The sequence below is a fragment of the Typopeltis vanoorti genome, chromosome 22, assembly GCF_054136105.1.
Source record: "Typopeltis vanoorti isolate ZY-2024b chromosome 22, IOZ_Tvanoo_1.0, whole genome shotgun sequence".
NCBI lineage: Eukaryota > Metazoa > Arthropoda > Arachnida > Uropygi > Thelyphonidae > Typopeltis > Typopeltis vanoorti.
The window spans coordinates 90,905,879-90,923,404 of NC_143570.1; the positions used below are offsets into that span (position 1 = coordinate 90,905,879).

At 31.8% G+C, this 17,526-nt stretch overlaps 1 protein-coding gene across 2 annotated transcripts in view; it reads right to left on the reverse strand.

Annotated features, from left to right (window-relative positions):
* LOC150094564 (glucocorticoid-induced transcript 1 protein-like) overlaps positions 1–17,526 on the reverse strand; it is a 380,983-nt gene that overhangs the window by 54,978 nt on the left and 308,479 nt on the right. Inside the window, exon 9 of one of the 2 annotated variants that reach the window (XM_090411945.1) lies at positions 9,998–15,280. The exons of the other annotated variant lie outside the window; for it this stretch is intronic. Within the exon in view, the coding sequence (XP_090268071.1) occupies positions 15,097–15,280 (184 nt within the window). The 3' untranslated portion in view covers positions 9,998–15,096. Of the gene's footprint in view, positions 1–9,997; positions 15,281–17,526 lie in introns of those variants that run through there. 2 annotated transcript variants of the gene reach the window in all.

The window sequence follows — 17,526 nt, forward strand, 5'->3', positions numbered from 1 at the left end:
TCTACAGAAAAAAAAAAAAAAAAAAGGAATGTCAAAATAAGATAACAGAAAGATACAGAAATGACTCTCCTGTGTGCAAATATTCCTTTAAATTGTTCTTTTTCTCTTTTCATGTTTGTTTCCTTGTTTACTGTCAGTCTGCAAGAATACCAAGAACTTTTACTATTGCATTTGAGCACTGTACTAAATATTGCAGAATTTTAGAAGTTTTAGTAGTGCCTATATCAACGTAAGTACAACAGCTTGACACCATATTTATTCTAGGGTCTTCACACTATGTAGCCCAAAACAGAACTGCTTCAGCTTTTTTTAAGCAAGCAATTATCCCACAAACTTTGATTTAGATACAGATTTGATATATTTATTTACTACCTTGTATTCTCTCAGTTCTTAAATAAATTTACTTAAATCATTAAAATAAATATGCATGAACGTTACACTTTCATTAGAAAGTTTACAATTAACAAAAGCTGATAGTATTGTAGGCTTGTACTGTTTTGTGTGCTTATAACAATAGTAAAATATAGTTTTGCTACTAACTTGAGTAGTTATAAAATTATTATTCCCCTCAACTATAATCTTCTACAAAATACAACATGACAGTTGGCAGACTTTGTAAGTCATTAATGTTTATTGGTTTTGGATATGTGACATAAAAATTAAAGGTAAAATTCGGAACAATTCTTGATTCACTCATAGAAGAGCTACTTATTGCCAATGATCATCGTATCCTAAGTTCTGTTTTCTTCAGCAGAGTGAAGGAATTTTATAAAATTAAGGCATGTGATAACATATGCATTTTCATTTGATGTGCAGGTCTTAAGCGGCATTTAAAATAGCCTTCTCATTTCCGATGGCAGACGTGCATGTGATGTGTCAACTTTTTCAACAATGTGTAATACTGTCATTTAGTAGATCAGTGATGTGTTCCAGTAAGGGATCCTCTAGTTTTGAAGTGACTATGTCAAGATTTTGTATGGACATGTTGCTTCAATTGTAAATGATTGTACCCTTGTAAATTTAATGCTTGGTTTTGTTTAATTCACTGGCACTATTAATTTTTAAAAATTTGAACTGCGAGTAGCAGAATAATAGAAAATAATTGTTTTAAAAACAGGTTACTCATAATCTTAAATAGACAAAATTATGATATTAAGCTTCATAATTTCAGATTAAATTAAATTATAGTTTAAATTATATCAAAATGAAATTTTTTAACTGTTGATCTTTTAATCATTAATTAGTAAAACTGCAAGAAAAAGAAGCAGAATATGAATCTTGGCAACTTATGTCCATCTGAGTCTTAAGAAAGTTTAGGAACAAATATCTCTTCACAAAAACTTAATATCCAATATTATATATAGGTCTTAGAACTGCAGAAGTGAAAAGCTGCCCCATCATAACCATAAAAATTACAAAATCTCATTATGGGGAAAAAACTACTTCCTAGTAATTAAACATTTGAATTTATTACTTGGCAAAACATTGAAACTGAACAAACCAAGATTGCAAAAGCAATCTTGGTTTGTTCACTCACTCAGTCTCAAAAGTGAATATGGTATTTTGAAATGACAGAATGTGTAAATGTTAGGTAATATCATCCTCTCATCATATTCACTGAAGGGGGGGATTGCTCATGATTTTTTGTTATAAATAGAAAGTAAAAAATTGTCTATTATTACATAAATGTGTGATGGCTGTTAGTGCAACATGGATAATACCAGTCAGCAGTATTCTATTGTTGTACATGCAACTTTTATCCAAAACCATGACTTAAAAAGGGTGATAAGAAACAGGTCTTAAAAAAGTAGATCAAAATAACCAAATGTTATAATTCAAAATTATCATTAAGGTATATAACTTCCTTATTGCATACAGAATCCACAAATTATCACAGGTAATTTAATTCTTATAAAACATTATCTGAAATTACAAATTTATATGAAAACGAGATGCATATTTAATTTTGGTTGCTAGAAATCTTCTAATTATAATTTCCAACAATGCTGCAAAGTGCAATGTTTTACTTTATTATTTTTTTTAAACTACCTAGTTCATAATCTAATACATGAACAATGAATAAATGTTCATTTCTAATGGAAATGATACTTGAATTACTTGCATGAAATAATGCTAATTATAAAAGAAAGAAAATTATGTCGTATCCCACAATTGGTTGCAAGATTTCAATTCTGATATTAATTACTGAACTGTACTAGCTATATTTCAATTTTTTTTTATTTGATCTAATTGCCACTCTTTGCCTATTAAAATTTAAAAGTATACTTAATGTCTATTACATAATGTTTTTTTGCAATGTAATGTAATGACATTACATCACATCACATTCATGATATTTATCAATGAATCATAATGACTTTAAGGTCAATAAATCAATATCTAATAATAATAAGGAAAGTTTTAACTTCTGATACATTTAAAAATGTATAACCAGCAAAAATGGCTAAAGATTTGCTGAAATACTAGTTCAGCTAATAAGAATAGCATCCAATTATAATACATGTTGTACTATATATTTATTTCTTTACAATAAACTAGCCCATGGTTAACAGCAATATCCTTTCTACAAAATATATGAATTTTATGAGGAAATTAAACTTTTATAAAAAGATATATGAAATCATAATAAAATGCCCAGATAACTATCAAGAATACATATCAATCATTTATTAGCAGAATGCTAGTTGAAGTTTTCTTCAGCTCCTCTGTTCATTTAATTGCAGACAATCAGCAAGAGCATTCTTTTATTCATGCTAATACTAAATACAATCCTATTTGAATTCAGTTTATTTAAATAACAGCAAAAAATAAATAAATAAATAAATAGAAATATAATTTATACATATATTTAATGTTGTTTTGCAAAATACAGGATGAATAAATGGTAAATTTAAAGTTTAAGAATAGATTTGTCCTGGACTGTTGGGAGCATTCTTTTATTACATTTTTAGGTTAATATTCTTACCCATGACTATGTATGTAATTATATAAATGCTAAGTGAGAATTTCATATTAAAGAGTAACTTCCTCTGAAGAAACCGACAAAGTTGAATGAAAATCTTTGCAAAGTATGATAAACCACATGACACAATTGCAAAGACATGTCAACAACTGAACTTGCTATTCTTATACCAAATGCTGCAGGAGGCAAACACAAATGGGAAAGGATAACAAAATAAAAATCTTATTTGTATTTAGCTTATTTAAACCCATGTTTTCATGATTCCAGCCAAATAAGGTTGTTGAGGCCTCAAATTTAAAATTAGCTTAATTATTAACTGTTTTAATACAGTTTGCTATCTTACTTAAATTACTGGCTATTACTCCACCCCATTTATATATCTTAAAATAAAATACATATTTCAGTTTTCAAATGGAAAATAAACATTAAAAGAGAAATGACTAGAATAAAGGAAACTTTTAATTTCATAAAGCCATGTTTAACCCCCCTCCACTTGAGGGCTTATGACTTAGTTTCTGAAAAAAAATTTTTAATCTATAAAAAAATCAACTACTAAGAATATAATTTAAAAGATAAAGTAACATTAAATAATTCAAGAATTAAAAATAAACTTGGATAAGAACTTTCTCACTTCGCTTCTTTTTATTTTTTATTTTTAAAGTAAAGAAAAAAAGTTATTCTACTAATGCCATTTATCAATTTATTTTAAATATTCCAGTCTTGTTTCTGTAGAAGTCACCCAAAAAATGTCATCTTGTATATGAGGATGAAAAACATACTTCATTTGTTAGGTGAATCCCATATACAAAATGTAAACAATCAATCATACATTTTAGTACCATGATGGATTAAGGATTAGATGATTTGGCAATCCTACTCTAAATATTAAACATGGCATTTTTTTTTCAAGCTGCTTCACATCTCAAGCAAGGTGAGGATCTCAAAATTGTCTACTATCTGAAACACTGATTCTGTTTATTTTATCCTTAAGCTTGCAGCAAAAAATCATATGGAGTGATCTATTTTAAATTGTCATGTCCAACAACACCTCCGTACACTACGCAGTTTACTTTTGCTTTCTGGTAGTGCGAGAAACCCCCCCCCCAATTTGCATTTTGTAAAAGGCTTTTGATACATCAAGAATTGCTGCATTTCGTGCATTATAAAAAAACTGCTGCCATTTTTTATCATGCCAGGGCATTATACAGCATCTTATGCACTAAAGATTTAAAAAAAATACTTTGTGCTGAAATTATTTAGTAGTTTTGATAATTTCTATACAGTGTATGAGGAAGGATATATAAAGCTATATGACAGATGGAACAGTGGTCAAATTAACTGATTACAGAATTGGTCATCAGCACAGCTCACAAGATTTTGCATATATCAAAAAAATACCAAAAAAACATATCAGATGTAAAAGTCTTATACAGATACATAATCCAAATGCTGAACAGCTGTTCAAAGGGATATCCCACCTCTTAAGAGAGATCCTGAAGAAATAGAATATGCAAGGCTAATTGAAAGTAGAAAAGAATGAAAAACATTTGACACAAGCAATAAATATAAACATCTTTTTCAGCAGGTAAAAATGTACACACACACATGTATAATTCCCTGTTCAATGATAATCATCCCAACTATCTTATAGTAAATGACAATGAAGTAGAAAATATTGAAATCAAAGTTTTATTTAATCCTTAAATTAGTCATTGGGGAGTTCAACACTCTTACACAACTTTAAGGAGTGACCCATAGTTTGTCATATATACTGAAAAATATCTTTTATGTCAATCTTATAGAACTCCTTTGGTAACTTAATATGCTTTATCATGTTTCCTCCTCATCTTTGCAACCCACAACACCTTCAATCTATCTATCCACGTAGGGAGCAATTCCCCAAACCTGTCACCAGCTTGATTACTTGTCTTCGGATCCTCTCCACCACCTTTATCACCAAGAAACCCAGATGTCCACCATTACTCCCAAATCCCTATCCTCATCAACTTCCTGAAATCTACCAATATCATATATAATATTGGGGCCATACTTACACTTTTCCCAAAGCAGACAGGCACTAGTGCTCCAGGGTCTCCTCCCTCAATTTTTGGGGCCCTTAAATTGGCCCTAATTTTTTGGGGTTCCCAGCTAGAGTCTCATGCACTTGTGCATAAGTGGCCATGTACAGTATCTAATCATTTCAGCCAGAAGTGCATAACTTTGCATTTTGCAACATCAAATTGATCACCATTGTTCACAATGCCAGTTTACTTAAATCATCTTTCAGGAAGTCTCCATCGCCTTTATCAATTGTCCCCTCCCCCACTTTTGCATCATCAGCAAACAACTGAATATCCCTCCCCCCAACCATCATTTATATATACAGGGTGTTCGGGATAAATTTGACATATTTATAATTAATTATATTTTTCCGTAAGTTACATGTATTAACACACACTTCTCTTCATTTAAAAGTTTGGACCCTTCTTCATTCATATACAAGATGTCAGAAAGGATGGATAGCTGGAACCCACCTGAATCATGGAAGAGAATAACTTGTATCATGATGATTCGTGCCCGCCATCAAAATAAGGATATTACGACTGCTGCCCAATGCTCCCTGAATACAGTAAAAACAATCAGGCATGAACTAGAGACTTGCAATGGTGACTACGAGGATGTAGCAAGAAGAAAGATCCCTAGCAGACGATCTGATTGCGTTCGTACAGCAGAATTCCTCGCAAATCTGCAGGAACAGGTGTTGAAGAACCCTGGCATTGGAATTCGGGCTTTGTTCGTGGAGTTGCTAACTGTAGTCAAGCCCTGGATAACAAGGGTAGCCAATGGTAGGCTGTATGTATGGCAGCAGGATTCGGCCCCTTGCCACACCTCTGGGAAAAGTCAAAAATGGTTGTCTGAAAATTTCTACGACTTCACCAGTCCAAATGTTTGGCCTCCAAACTTCCCAGACCTTAACCCCATGGATTATTTTGTATGGGGCGCAGTTGAAAAAGACACCAATCGCACTTCCAGTAATACAAAAGCCCAGTTAATGGATAAAATTAAAACAGTTTTTGCGGCCCTTCCCAGGGAGACTGTAGCATCAGCTTGTTCGAGGTTCCGAAGCAGAATTGAAGCTGTGATCGATGCTAATGGTGGTTATTTTGAGTAAATCTTGTTGATAGTATTGTAATTAACTCTGCCTGTAATGTTTTTTTGTCAATTCATTAAATTTAATAGATACAAATAAGATTTTCTTTTTCCTTACGAAACTGTCGAATTTATCCCGAACACCCTGTATATACATTAAAGAGTAGTAGTCCTAGTACAGAGCCTTAAGGTACTCCACAAGTCAAACCCTCCCCCCCCCCCCCCAACTCCATGATATACTACTCTGGTATCTGTCAGTTCCCCCCCCCCCTTCTCATCCATGCCACCAGCTTCACATCCATTTGCTCCAATTTCTGTAATAGTTTTCCATGCAGTATACTGTCAATTGCTTCTAACTAGGTTGTTTAACTTCATCTAGTAATGTCTCAAAGGGAATAGGATGGCAAAATTTCATTGCTTATATAAAGGAGGCTCCAAGACTAGTTGCAAATTACGAACCAGTCAGTATGGTAATAAAGGATTAAAAAGTTGGTCAAAGACAACATTCAGGAGTGGATAAGAATATGATAATCTATGGTGGATAGCATGGTAATGCCTTGGTAATTTGCTAACTTTTTTTTTATAACATAATGACATTTGAGTTGAATAAAGAGAATAGTTGGATTGTTGAGAATAGTTGAAACTGCTGGATTTTGAATGTTTGACAGGATACCACATGAAACCTGCACAAACTGGAGCAGAAGTGTATGTGAAGCTTGTGATACAGATATAAGGTTGGCAGAATGGATACCTAAGAATACTATATGGAAAGAGCAGAATCCAAGAAAATGCAAGTGACTAGATGTGTGCTGTCTGGCTCTGTGCTTGGATCACTGCAGTTTATTTATATATCAATTATATACAAACTGATCTGAAAGTAAATATTGAATTGTTTACTAATGATGCAAAACTGAGTAGTAATGATGCCGATGCACAATAATTTAAATAGGCTGATAAAATGGGCAAAAGATAATGGATACCAGTTTAAGGTGGAAATGTTAGTTATAATATAAAGATTACAAGCTGTATAATACACTGATGAAACTGAGTCCTGGAAACTGAGGAAGGCATTGGCTTTCAAGGGTGTTGGTGGATAGGGAGTTGAAGTCCAGAGGGCATAGTGCAAAAGTGGACAAGGAAGTTCACAGGATCACCTATTAATTGAAGAACACAGTAACATGTAGAGATGAGAAAGTAATCAATCCTCTTTATAATGTTTTTATACAGCTTCATCTGGATTACTGTGCACAGGCATGATTATCTGGTTTTTAGGAATGAGAAAGTGGTGGAAAGAATGAGGTAAGTGATCAAGATGGCGAGTGGTCTGTGGAATGCTCACCTAGATATCGAGCATTGAAATTGGGAGTTTGTGGGTCGCAGAAGTAAGATAACTGACTAAAACAGAGATTCTAAATGAATTTTCAGGATGACTCCCTTGTTCTGCCTTCTCTGTCCAAGTGCGTGAGCAGGGAGGAACAAGGGGTTCATCCCTAGAAATTGAGTAAATGTGGTTAGTAAATGCCTCAGATTTTTAACTTGGATAGTGGAGAATGCAGTATGTAGATAGCTGGGTCTCTGGACTCCAAAGATATTCCCATGCATTAATAAATACTATCTCTAGTCTCCAACCCATGGATGCAAGTTCTGAATAGTCACTTGTCTATATGGCTTTAGGTGGCAGATGAATTTTACTAAGCAGTATGAGACCACTACCATGCTTATTACAGGATCAAAATAGCTTAAAGAAGTTTCATGTATGGTTTTGAGAGTAAGGCCTCCAAGATCATCCAATCCTTAATGCATCTATGGCACTAAAATGCATATAGGTTTTCAGCCTTCTGTGATTAGGATTCATATGAAAAAATTAGGAATGCAGATTATGTTAATATAATTTACAATGGTACAGATTTTACGAAAGTGCAAAAAATGACAACTTATTCTTATAGATGAGAATTATTTATCCTTCTCTTGAAAATAATATAAACACTAAACAAATCATTGCAAATGTTACATAAATGCGTAGAACCCATGCACCCTTTGTTTTTTTTGTAATTTCCTATAGTTTTCCATAAAAAAACTTTTTTTTTTTTTTTCTAAGCATGATACAGAATAGATTTTGGGGTATTTTCCCTGCATTCTTAATTAACAGTTAAAAATTAAATTTTAATTCTTGTAAGCAGCTTATATGCTTTGGGTCCTGTAGCTTTTTCGAGATGAACAGGTTGTTCATCCTTGGCTAAGCAGCATGACTTATTGGAAAGGCTGTTTTTGATCACAAATATGACAACGATGGACACCGCATTGAAAAATAATACATCAACATAATTTCTGGATTTCTTGATATATATCATCTGATGCATCAACAAATACAGGACAACAGTATTCAAATATTATCCACTAACTTAGATAAGTTAATTCAATCACTCAAAGGAATATATCAAGCAGCTTTTATCCAAGTTTATATTTTTATTTCTTAATTTGTCATTATTTTATCTTTATCAGTATGGCTATAATATAGAATTTGTAAAGAACACTATCTCCCATGCTTCTGATTAATGATCAGAACACTGCACACTTTACTAAAAGATTTGTTTAGCAATGGAATTAGGACTATTTTATCATTTCATTCTATACACTTTTTCAGATCTTGAATGCAACTATATATGCCCTGAAAATATATGTAAAATCTTGTTAATAACATACCAGCTTCATTTCTATTATTGTAATACATTTACTTCTGTTTATGTTGAAATAAGATTGTTAATTAATAAGATACAATGAAAAGACCAAATCAATATGATCTTTCTGCAAAGTAGATGCATATGCAATAATTTGATTCCAAAATCAGGTATAACTTAACCACTAAATGTTAAGATTATCTGAAGTTTTAGACATTTTCCAATGTATTTTTTAAAATGACTAGGGAAGGACCCAAAATCAATCATTAACACCAGATGCAGCAGGAGAAAAAGAGAGATGGTGCTTTATTTCATTCTGCTTCATGTTTGTAGCACCCTCCACCACCCAATTCTCTATGTTTTATAAGATAAATATAACTGATTCATATAATAAGCAAGTGAAATAAGTGATTTACTCTTTCAAAGTTTTACTTGTGGCGAATTTATGAAAAGCAGATGAGTACCTAGTTACTGATTTATTTGAATATAATTAAATGACTAGAAGATCAACTTTAAGATCATCTGTGTTCAAAAAAATAGATGTGAACAAAATGTGATGATCATCCTTTATTAAAATCTTTTTTTTTTTTTTGTTACTACCTTATAAAACTATACTGATTACACCAATCCACCCTGTCCCCTTAAGAATGTGAGAATACATGGTAGTAACAGTTTTAAGTAGCTAAAATGGTTAAATTGCTAATGAATTTTGATTATAAAGTGCAAGGAAAGCTGGAGAATAATTATTACTGAATTAATAATATAACTTATTTTCCACAATAATGCGATTTTTTTAATATCAGGAAAAAAATATAATTTGCTTTTCCCTTTATAAACAATAAGCATAATAGGATTATATTAAAACTGTTGCTATCAACCAGTAAAAGAATGAGGTGCCCCAAAAGTTTCACAGTACACTGTAAATTCAGGATTGTAGAATCTGATGAAAATTTACTCATTTTGTATCCTACTTAAAACACTTTTACATCAGGTATAACATAACTAAATCTAGATTATACACACAAAAACTCAAGTTGTTTCATCAGTTGTTTATTAAGAGCAGATTTTATTGAAGGTATACAAGCACAATTCACATATATGCATACATTTAACAGATATTTATTTTTGATATGCAGGATATCCAATATAACCTGTAAACCCCCCCCCCTCCCTTTCTTCACTGTAATATGAACTGAATGAGTTCTAAAAGGCTGGAAGCAAATGAATGAAAAACTGATACTGAAATAATTCTTCTTTATATAAAATAAAAGAATCTAGATTTTCTTTTAAAAACACTTACATGGAATTATTTAATTCAAATATAATGAAATGAAATTTGGACTGAAACAAGTCTTTTGTCCTCAATTTTAATTGAATTTCCTGTTACAGATATTAAAAAGTTTTGTCTTTTTAACATCTATAACTAATGCATTACAAATTACACCGATCACTTTGTTGCTCTTGCACATATGCTTACACACACACGCACACACACAATATTGTCAATGTATATCAAATACCATGCAAGATTAAAAACTCATTCAAAAATATATTTACAGCTCCACTCTTACAGTTCTTTATAAACATTTTATGAATATAAGGAAGACGTTGGTTTTCTGTGGTGCCATCTATAAATGTCTGACAAAGGCATGTCAAGTTTTTCCCCCCCTCATATTCGATTAGCACTGAGAAAAGTATTTATCAGGAAGCATCGTATTATCGACACTTCAGACATGAGCATTAATAGGGTATTAACTGCAATATGTTATCATATGAATTACTGCAGTGACACACACACACAAAGTGTGACCATTATTCAAAAAAAGTTATATTAAAGAAAGATATGTAAGTCAAGGGCAGTTCTTTTGCCAGTTGAATGAAATGGCACTTTACAATTTATATTTTGTTATATTAGAAATAAATATAAAGATTAGGCGATGCAATGCAGATTCCATTAGGAGAAAATCCTAAAACCTGACCAACAAAAAACTTTTATGCAGTGATGGCTGGTCCTAAGACCAGCTGATATATTTCAATCTTTGTATGAAACAGTTTAGACCTCTAAAGAAAATCATCTTCTAAACCACAGAGCATTAATTTAAATTTAGAATAAAACTAATTTAAAAAACACACAACTTTCTATTAATATTCATCTTTAGAAAATTTTATAAAGATTATTCTACAGAAGGAATTTTGTAGTACCCAATTACATTTTACTTATACACACAGGAAGAATAACTGATTATACAGTAAATGGTTGTCATATGACCATAAAATTTATTTTTAATTGCTCTTTAATTCATATTAGAACAGAAGCAGTAATAAATATAATTATTAAAATATCATTAACTACCTGATACAAAATATAAGCAAGAATGAAGTTAATTTCAGAAAAGAAACAAATATTTGTAAATTATCTACACAAAGGCACATGATGCAAAGGCATGTGAAGTTAAACTACTTAAACAAATATCTTTCATTTTTATTTTATTACAATAGTTATTATCAAAACATGGTAAAAAATTGCTGAACATATAGAAATTCTTCTTACAAGCAGCTATCACAATTGCTAGATAAAGTCAAGTTTGAACAATGGGAAAGCAAACAAGACTGGGGAAAAAATGCCATTCTTTCTGCTTATTTTTGCAGCATATAATCCTTCTCATAAAAAGATTAAAAGTAACTGAAAGCAAACACAGATAAAGATCATTTTATCAATGCACTAACAGTAATTTTCTTTAAAAAATTACTTTAAATCTTATCACCGGGTTCATTTCGTTTGTCAAAATTCTTAAATCATTTAAAACTTTCTTTTTAAAAAAAAAAAAAAATGCACTGGTGACATGTTTTTTGTTTTTTTTTTGTCAGTAATCCACTATATCCCCCCCCCCTCCAAAAAAAAAAAAAAAATTACCCCATCAAATTTATCAAAAACAACTAAATATTTCACTATTAACATAAAGTTCCTGAATTTACAGTACTGTAAAGCAAAGTTTGCAGTGAAATGCAAATAGCATCAGAAATCTCACATGGTGGGGAGGCACATTTAAGTCCCTGTTTTTGGCTGCCCTCAACCTATGTTTCTGTGCGTTGAATGGAAGCTATGGCTGGGGAGCCTAACTTTGTACTTTTGCTGTTCTTCAGCTTCAAATCAACTGGTGAAAATTTATATCATATACAAACAACTATGTACATTTGGGGCCTCTTTCGAGACTCCAAGCTGTGAAAAATAGCTCTCAATCTAGTGAGTGTGGCCCTGGTTTGCCAAGGCAATGTGGCACCAAAAGATGCTGCAGGTCTAGTTACAGTAATCCTCCAAAAAAGAGCAGGCACAATCAGTGTCCTGGACAAGTCCAGTGCTGAAACTGGAAAAATGTATGATAGTTTTAGAAAGAGACAAGCTCTGTATGCTGTTTTTTTTTTCATCTTTTTTTTTTTTTCCTTACTCAAGTTTTTAGCTTGTCATTACGATTTATAAACTAATGTACATTCATATAACCAGTCTTTGGAAGAAATCTATATTTGTATTATATAAATGTGCAATTTGCACATTATGCAAATTGGTGCTTTAAAAAAAAATTAAAAGCTCCATAAAATGTCAAAACCTAATGATAACAGGCAACAAAATCTAAGCCCATGATATGTTGCACCAGAGTTGCTACTACTCTGTGTATTATTCCATCTTTTATTTAAAATTAATATGGGCCCTTGCACCCAAAGGATTCTATTTAAATTCAATACATATGGAAGCAGTTCAAGTTTCCAATACAACAAATAATTTACAAAAACTTAAATGATAATTTCCTCCAAAGTCTGAATTCAACGTTCAATCATACCTGACAAGCTAAAACATCACCATATCACTCACCATTTATACTAACAACATTGTGACAAAATTCTTGCACATATGGAAAAGTAAATCTGCACATGTGCATACATACAAACAGTAACAAACACATGCACTATTCACTCTCCAGTAAAATGGTGGAGAAAAAAAAATCCTCATTTCTGGGCCAACAAACTTTAATTTGCTATATATTATGAGAATAATAAAGAGGTAGAAATACACATTTTGGCCCACTGAGATGAATAAGGCAGCTACTGGCATGTTTCACCACCTCTTCATTCTGCAAGTGAGATGAACTGTTATGCATAATATTATTTGAGAATTGTATTATCCAGCCTCTCCAATATATTCCAAATGGTATTTTCTTTTTAATATTATTGCACAAACTTTACCTTTACTACGAAGTCTGACATCAAAGCATTATTAATATTAGGAGTAAAACTTAAAATACCACCATCATTGCACTAAAATGATTTTTTTTCTTTTTTTGCTAACTGCAAACTGATAAAAGTAAATACAGTAGAACTCTTACCTAGAGCTCTATAGCTGGCACTTTCAAAAATTTCATAGATGCTAGCATGAGTGCATTTACAAAATAAATATGGCAGCAAGGGAGCACACAATAAGTAAAGTAAATATTCGTTTTCCTGCCAGTGCTTGTGCGCATATTATTCTTTTCTCTTCACATAACTTTGATGACTTTTTATTATATTTAAGCATCTGCAGCTAATAATCTATAGGGCAGATACAAGTTAGTTTCTATGCTTTCCAGATTACAAGAGTTCTACTGTGTGTGTTCATGTATTGAGGAATGCTCTCTATGCATTTAAAAATCAAAAATATAGTGTTTTTTAAAGGATTATTTTATAAATTTTTCAAAAGGTCTAAATAAATTAGAAAAAGAAATTCAAGTCAATCACAATTCTTTGTACGAATACAGCAAACTCTGGATCACAGCAGCTTTTAATAAAGCTAGTTTTAAGCTGTTTCTAATCCTGCTATTAAGCCATTTGTTTATATACAATTATGCATAAGGCATTCATCTCAGCATCTAACAAAAATCATTTTATCCAGTAAAAGTATCTTATCCAAAGCTCCTCAAACAATATCACATTACAGTGATTAAAGCATATAAAAGTGGATAATCAGATCCAAGTTCTTTTTCCATTACTAATTCAGAGAAAGACGGAAATTCGAAAATAAACATATTCAGATAATATTAAATGCAGGGTACAGCAGATTTTGTTGCCCACAAAATTTAATCATGAAAAATTTACATGAGGGGAGAGATTAGGGCTTGAAATAAAGCTAGCTTTACAGACACTGGAAAGCAGCATCTCCTATTGAAATCAGTATTATAATATTATACCAATTACATTAGTATAAGCAATCCGTTTTTCTTTAATTCCCACCCTTTTTTTTTGTGATAATCATTTCTATAAAGTTTACTGCATGATTTATATTTATTTTTCTGTCTTGCTACTGCTAGTACCAAAAATTAAACAATGGATAAAACATCACATCTTCATTTAAAATACAGTTACCAAGAAGTATTAAATAACTGACTTTTTTGGGGGGTTCTGGTTATGATTTAAGAGAGGGAGAAAGAAAGAAGTATATCAGAGAACCTTTTGCAATTGATTCAAATTATCAGGTATAATCCCCCCCAGTTTAATGCAATAGTAACATTGCAATAAATAATTGCATTTGATCAGTGTCATCTTAAAGAATAACACAGCATGTTAATTTCAAGCCCATAATAAAGTGCAAAATTTGATTTACAAGTAACTGAACATCCTACAATGACTCACAGGAAATTGTGCATTATGTGCAAGTTGTTTAAGTAGCGATATAAGGTATATCATATCCATTTGAATCTACCTGTAGTTACGATGTCAAGTTACCAGTAAATTCATCTTCATTATATTTAACAAACATTCAATGTCTTTCACTAAAAATTTGAATTTTTCTTTTTTATAGTCTTTGAGTGGACTAGCATATTTTGCTATAGTATTCTAACTACCATTAAACCAAAAGAGAAATTAATATTGAACAATAATTAATATACCAGTATTCAAAGAGGGAAAAAAAAGAAAAACAGAATAAGTTACATAATGTGTAGATTTAAATACTGATATTTAAAAAAAAAAAAAATCAACAAGTTTAGATGTAATAATATATTTTTACCCTCCCTCATTTTTTGGTGATACTGCCAATTTTAATAGTTCTGTACATATATAAGTATGCTGAGAAAAACACTACTGGCCATTTGCGGCAGAATCTGGTGGAACACTAGTCATTCTTCACTTCCTCAGAAAATGTAAGTCCAGAATGAAAACTATTTGTTCACATTTTAAGTGGGTGCCAATTACAGGCACACATGTGAAAATCCTCCAGGTGTTCCTGGACTATACAGGCACCGACTAAAGACTAATTCTTCACTGAAGTCTTTCACTGGTTGAATGAGGAGATACTTGTTTAAGAGCATCGTCGGCGGGAGAAAGGGGCTGCAGCTCTTTGTACAAAGGACAAAATGCTGAGCTTTGGCTAGGCAACAGAACAAAGTTCACACTAGGCTTCAAAGAAGTATCATCACTAGAATCTGCAGACACAGCTGGCTTCCTGTAGGAAATGATGAAATGTTACTTTCTATTATTATTATTTAAACATTTGGCAATTAAATAATTTAAATTCACATTTTACAGCATTCATTTTGACCACCCAATGGAAAATCTGTGATGCATGATTATTCTATGTTCAAGTTTCTATAAGAATTCTTATTATCTTACCATTCAAACTAATTACAAATATATAGCTTGATTTTTCAAAGTATGCACACATATAAACACAGGTATATATGTGGGCATTGCTTACACTTTTTTTACAAATCAGAATGATGTCAATGACAAAATTTGATACATTAAGACTATCTTTTCTCACTGTATTTTTACAGCTGAAATATGAGCTGTGCAACTCACTCATACAAGTCATTCCCTGTCATGAACATGTTAACAGAAGGTGAATTTCTGTAGTTAAATATACTGCCATGCAACAGCACCTAAGTTTTTGCAATTCCAGTTGGTTGAGTGAATAGCATATAAATTCTCAAAGAAATAGGCTATTGAACTCAAATCCTATCACAGGCATGAATGTTGACAAATGTAAGTAGAAGACGATTTCTGTTGCCTGGTGTGTGTGTGTGAGAGAGAGAGACCCTAATTACCAAGATGTGAAGTGCCTGGAAAAAGTTCAATGTTTAGTTTCTACAGGAGGCTTTCAAGATTATCTAACCAGAGCTCACCCATAGTGCAACAGGTTTACAATCTTTCATGAATGGGATTCATACATATATAAAAAAGTAATTTGTGCAAATTTACATACTAATCATATCAATGCCCTTCCCCCATGCAGACAAAAATGTGGTAGAGACAAGTGATGATGCTGGCTCTTTTTATTCTTCCTTCTTTTCTATTCTTTCTTTCCACATTATTCACTGTAAAATGTGTCACATCTGGGGGAGAATATTTGAGCATGTCAAAGTTAAAAGAATGGGAAAAGGAAGTTTATTGAAATATCTAGAGAAAATTCTCTTATGTTGAGAATGCCACAATAAAAAAATTATCTATGAGATATTAACCTTGATTACTGCATGACCTTCTCACAATTGGATCATCTCTGAACTATCTAGTTTACTTTTCCTTAAAATGCATCATTTTCCAATGAAAATATTCTCTCCAAAAACCCTGAAAATGATCTCATTACATGTAAAAAAATTCGTTAATGAATTTTTTTACTTTCCAAAGGGGAAAGTAAAAACCATCTACAAAAGCAAGAATTTTGTGATATCCACTTTTTTATATGTGCACCTATATACTTAATTACACATATCATGATGGAAAATACATTTGCATTCCTAGCAGAATTAGATTCTGTAATAGATGACCACTCTCCTCTCAGTCAAACACAGTAAATCACATTATAGAGTGTATAATATAAGCTGCCACAAATGCAACATCAATAACATCCAGCCTGATTCTACCTTTCTCCAAACCAAGGAATATAGAAATTCACACCAGCCACAAAAGGGACATCTTTCATCTTTAGTAGAAACCTACCACAAGAAATCTAATTGCTTCCATCATTTCTGTGATACATCCAGCAAGGAATTTGGATCCCATTTATATCTATAATCAGATCAACTGACAATAAGGAAGTTCAGGATATGGACTTCACTGTTAGTTGTCAGCTGTCACTATACTAGTCACTAACTTCAGTCCTAGAACATAATGGATGTACAAGCTGCTAACACACTCTAGGGAAAACTTTTGCTAAAACAATGAAAGAATATTTGCTGGCCTGAATAGTATAGTGGATATGTTTGTATGTGAAAAAGCCTTATAATTGTTTGTAACTGGCTGTGGGTTCAAAACCCATGTAAGGGATGATATGTGTAAAAACGCGCACACGAGCTTTCCAGAGCTTGAAAGCCTCGAGAGTGTGGGGCTGTCTTTGCCTATGTAGTGCAATTGGAAGAACGACAGTACAGGTAACCCTCATATAACGCAGATATTAGGTTCCATAGAAATGCCGCGTTATATAAATCGCGTTATGCGAGACTCAGATTACATAGAAAAAGTAGAGTTAGGTTCTGAAATCGTTTTTTTTCTTTTTAATTATATAAAAAACAATCACATACCCAACAAAAATATATTTTTATTTAATTCTTGTAATTCGTGTAAATTAAGAAAACATAAACTATGAAACAAATATATAGTACAAACTTGTAAATTACAAATTGTATGTAAACTTCATTGCACATAATAAAGTGCATATTTTAATCATTGTCACTGTCTTCAAAACGAAGGTTT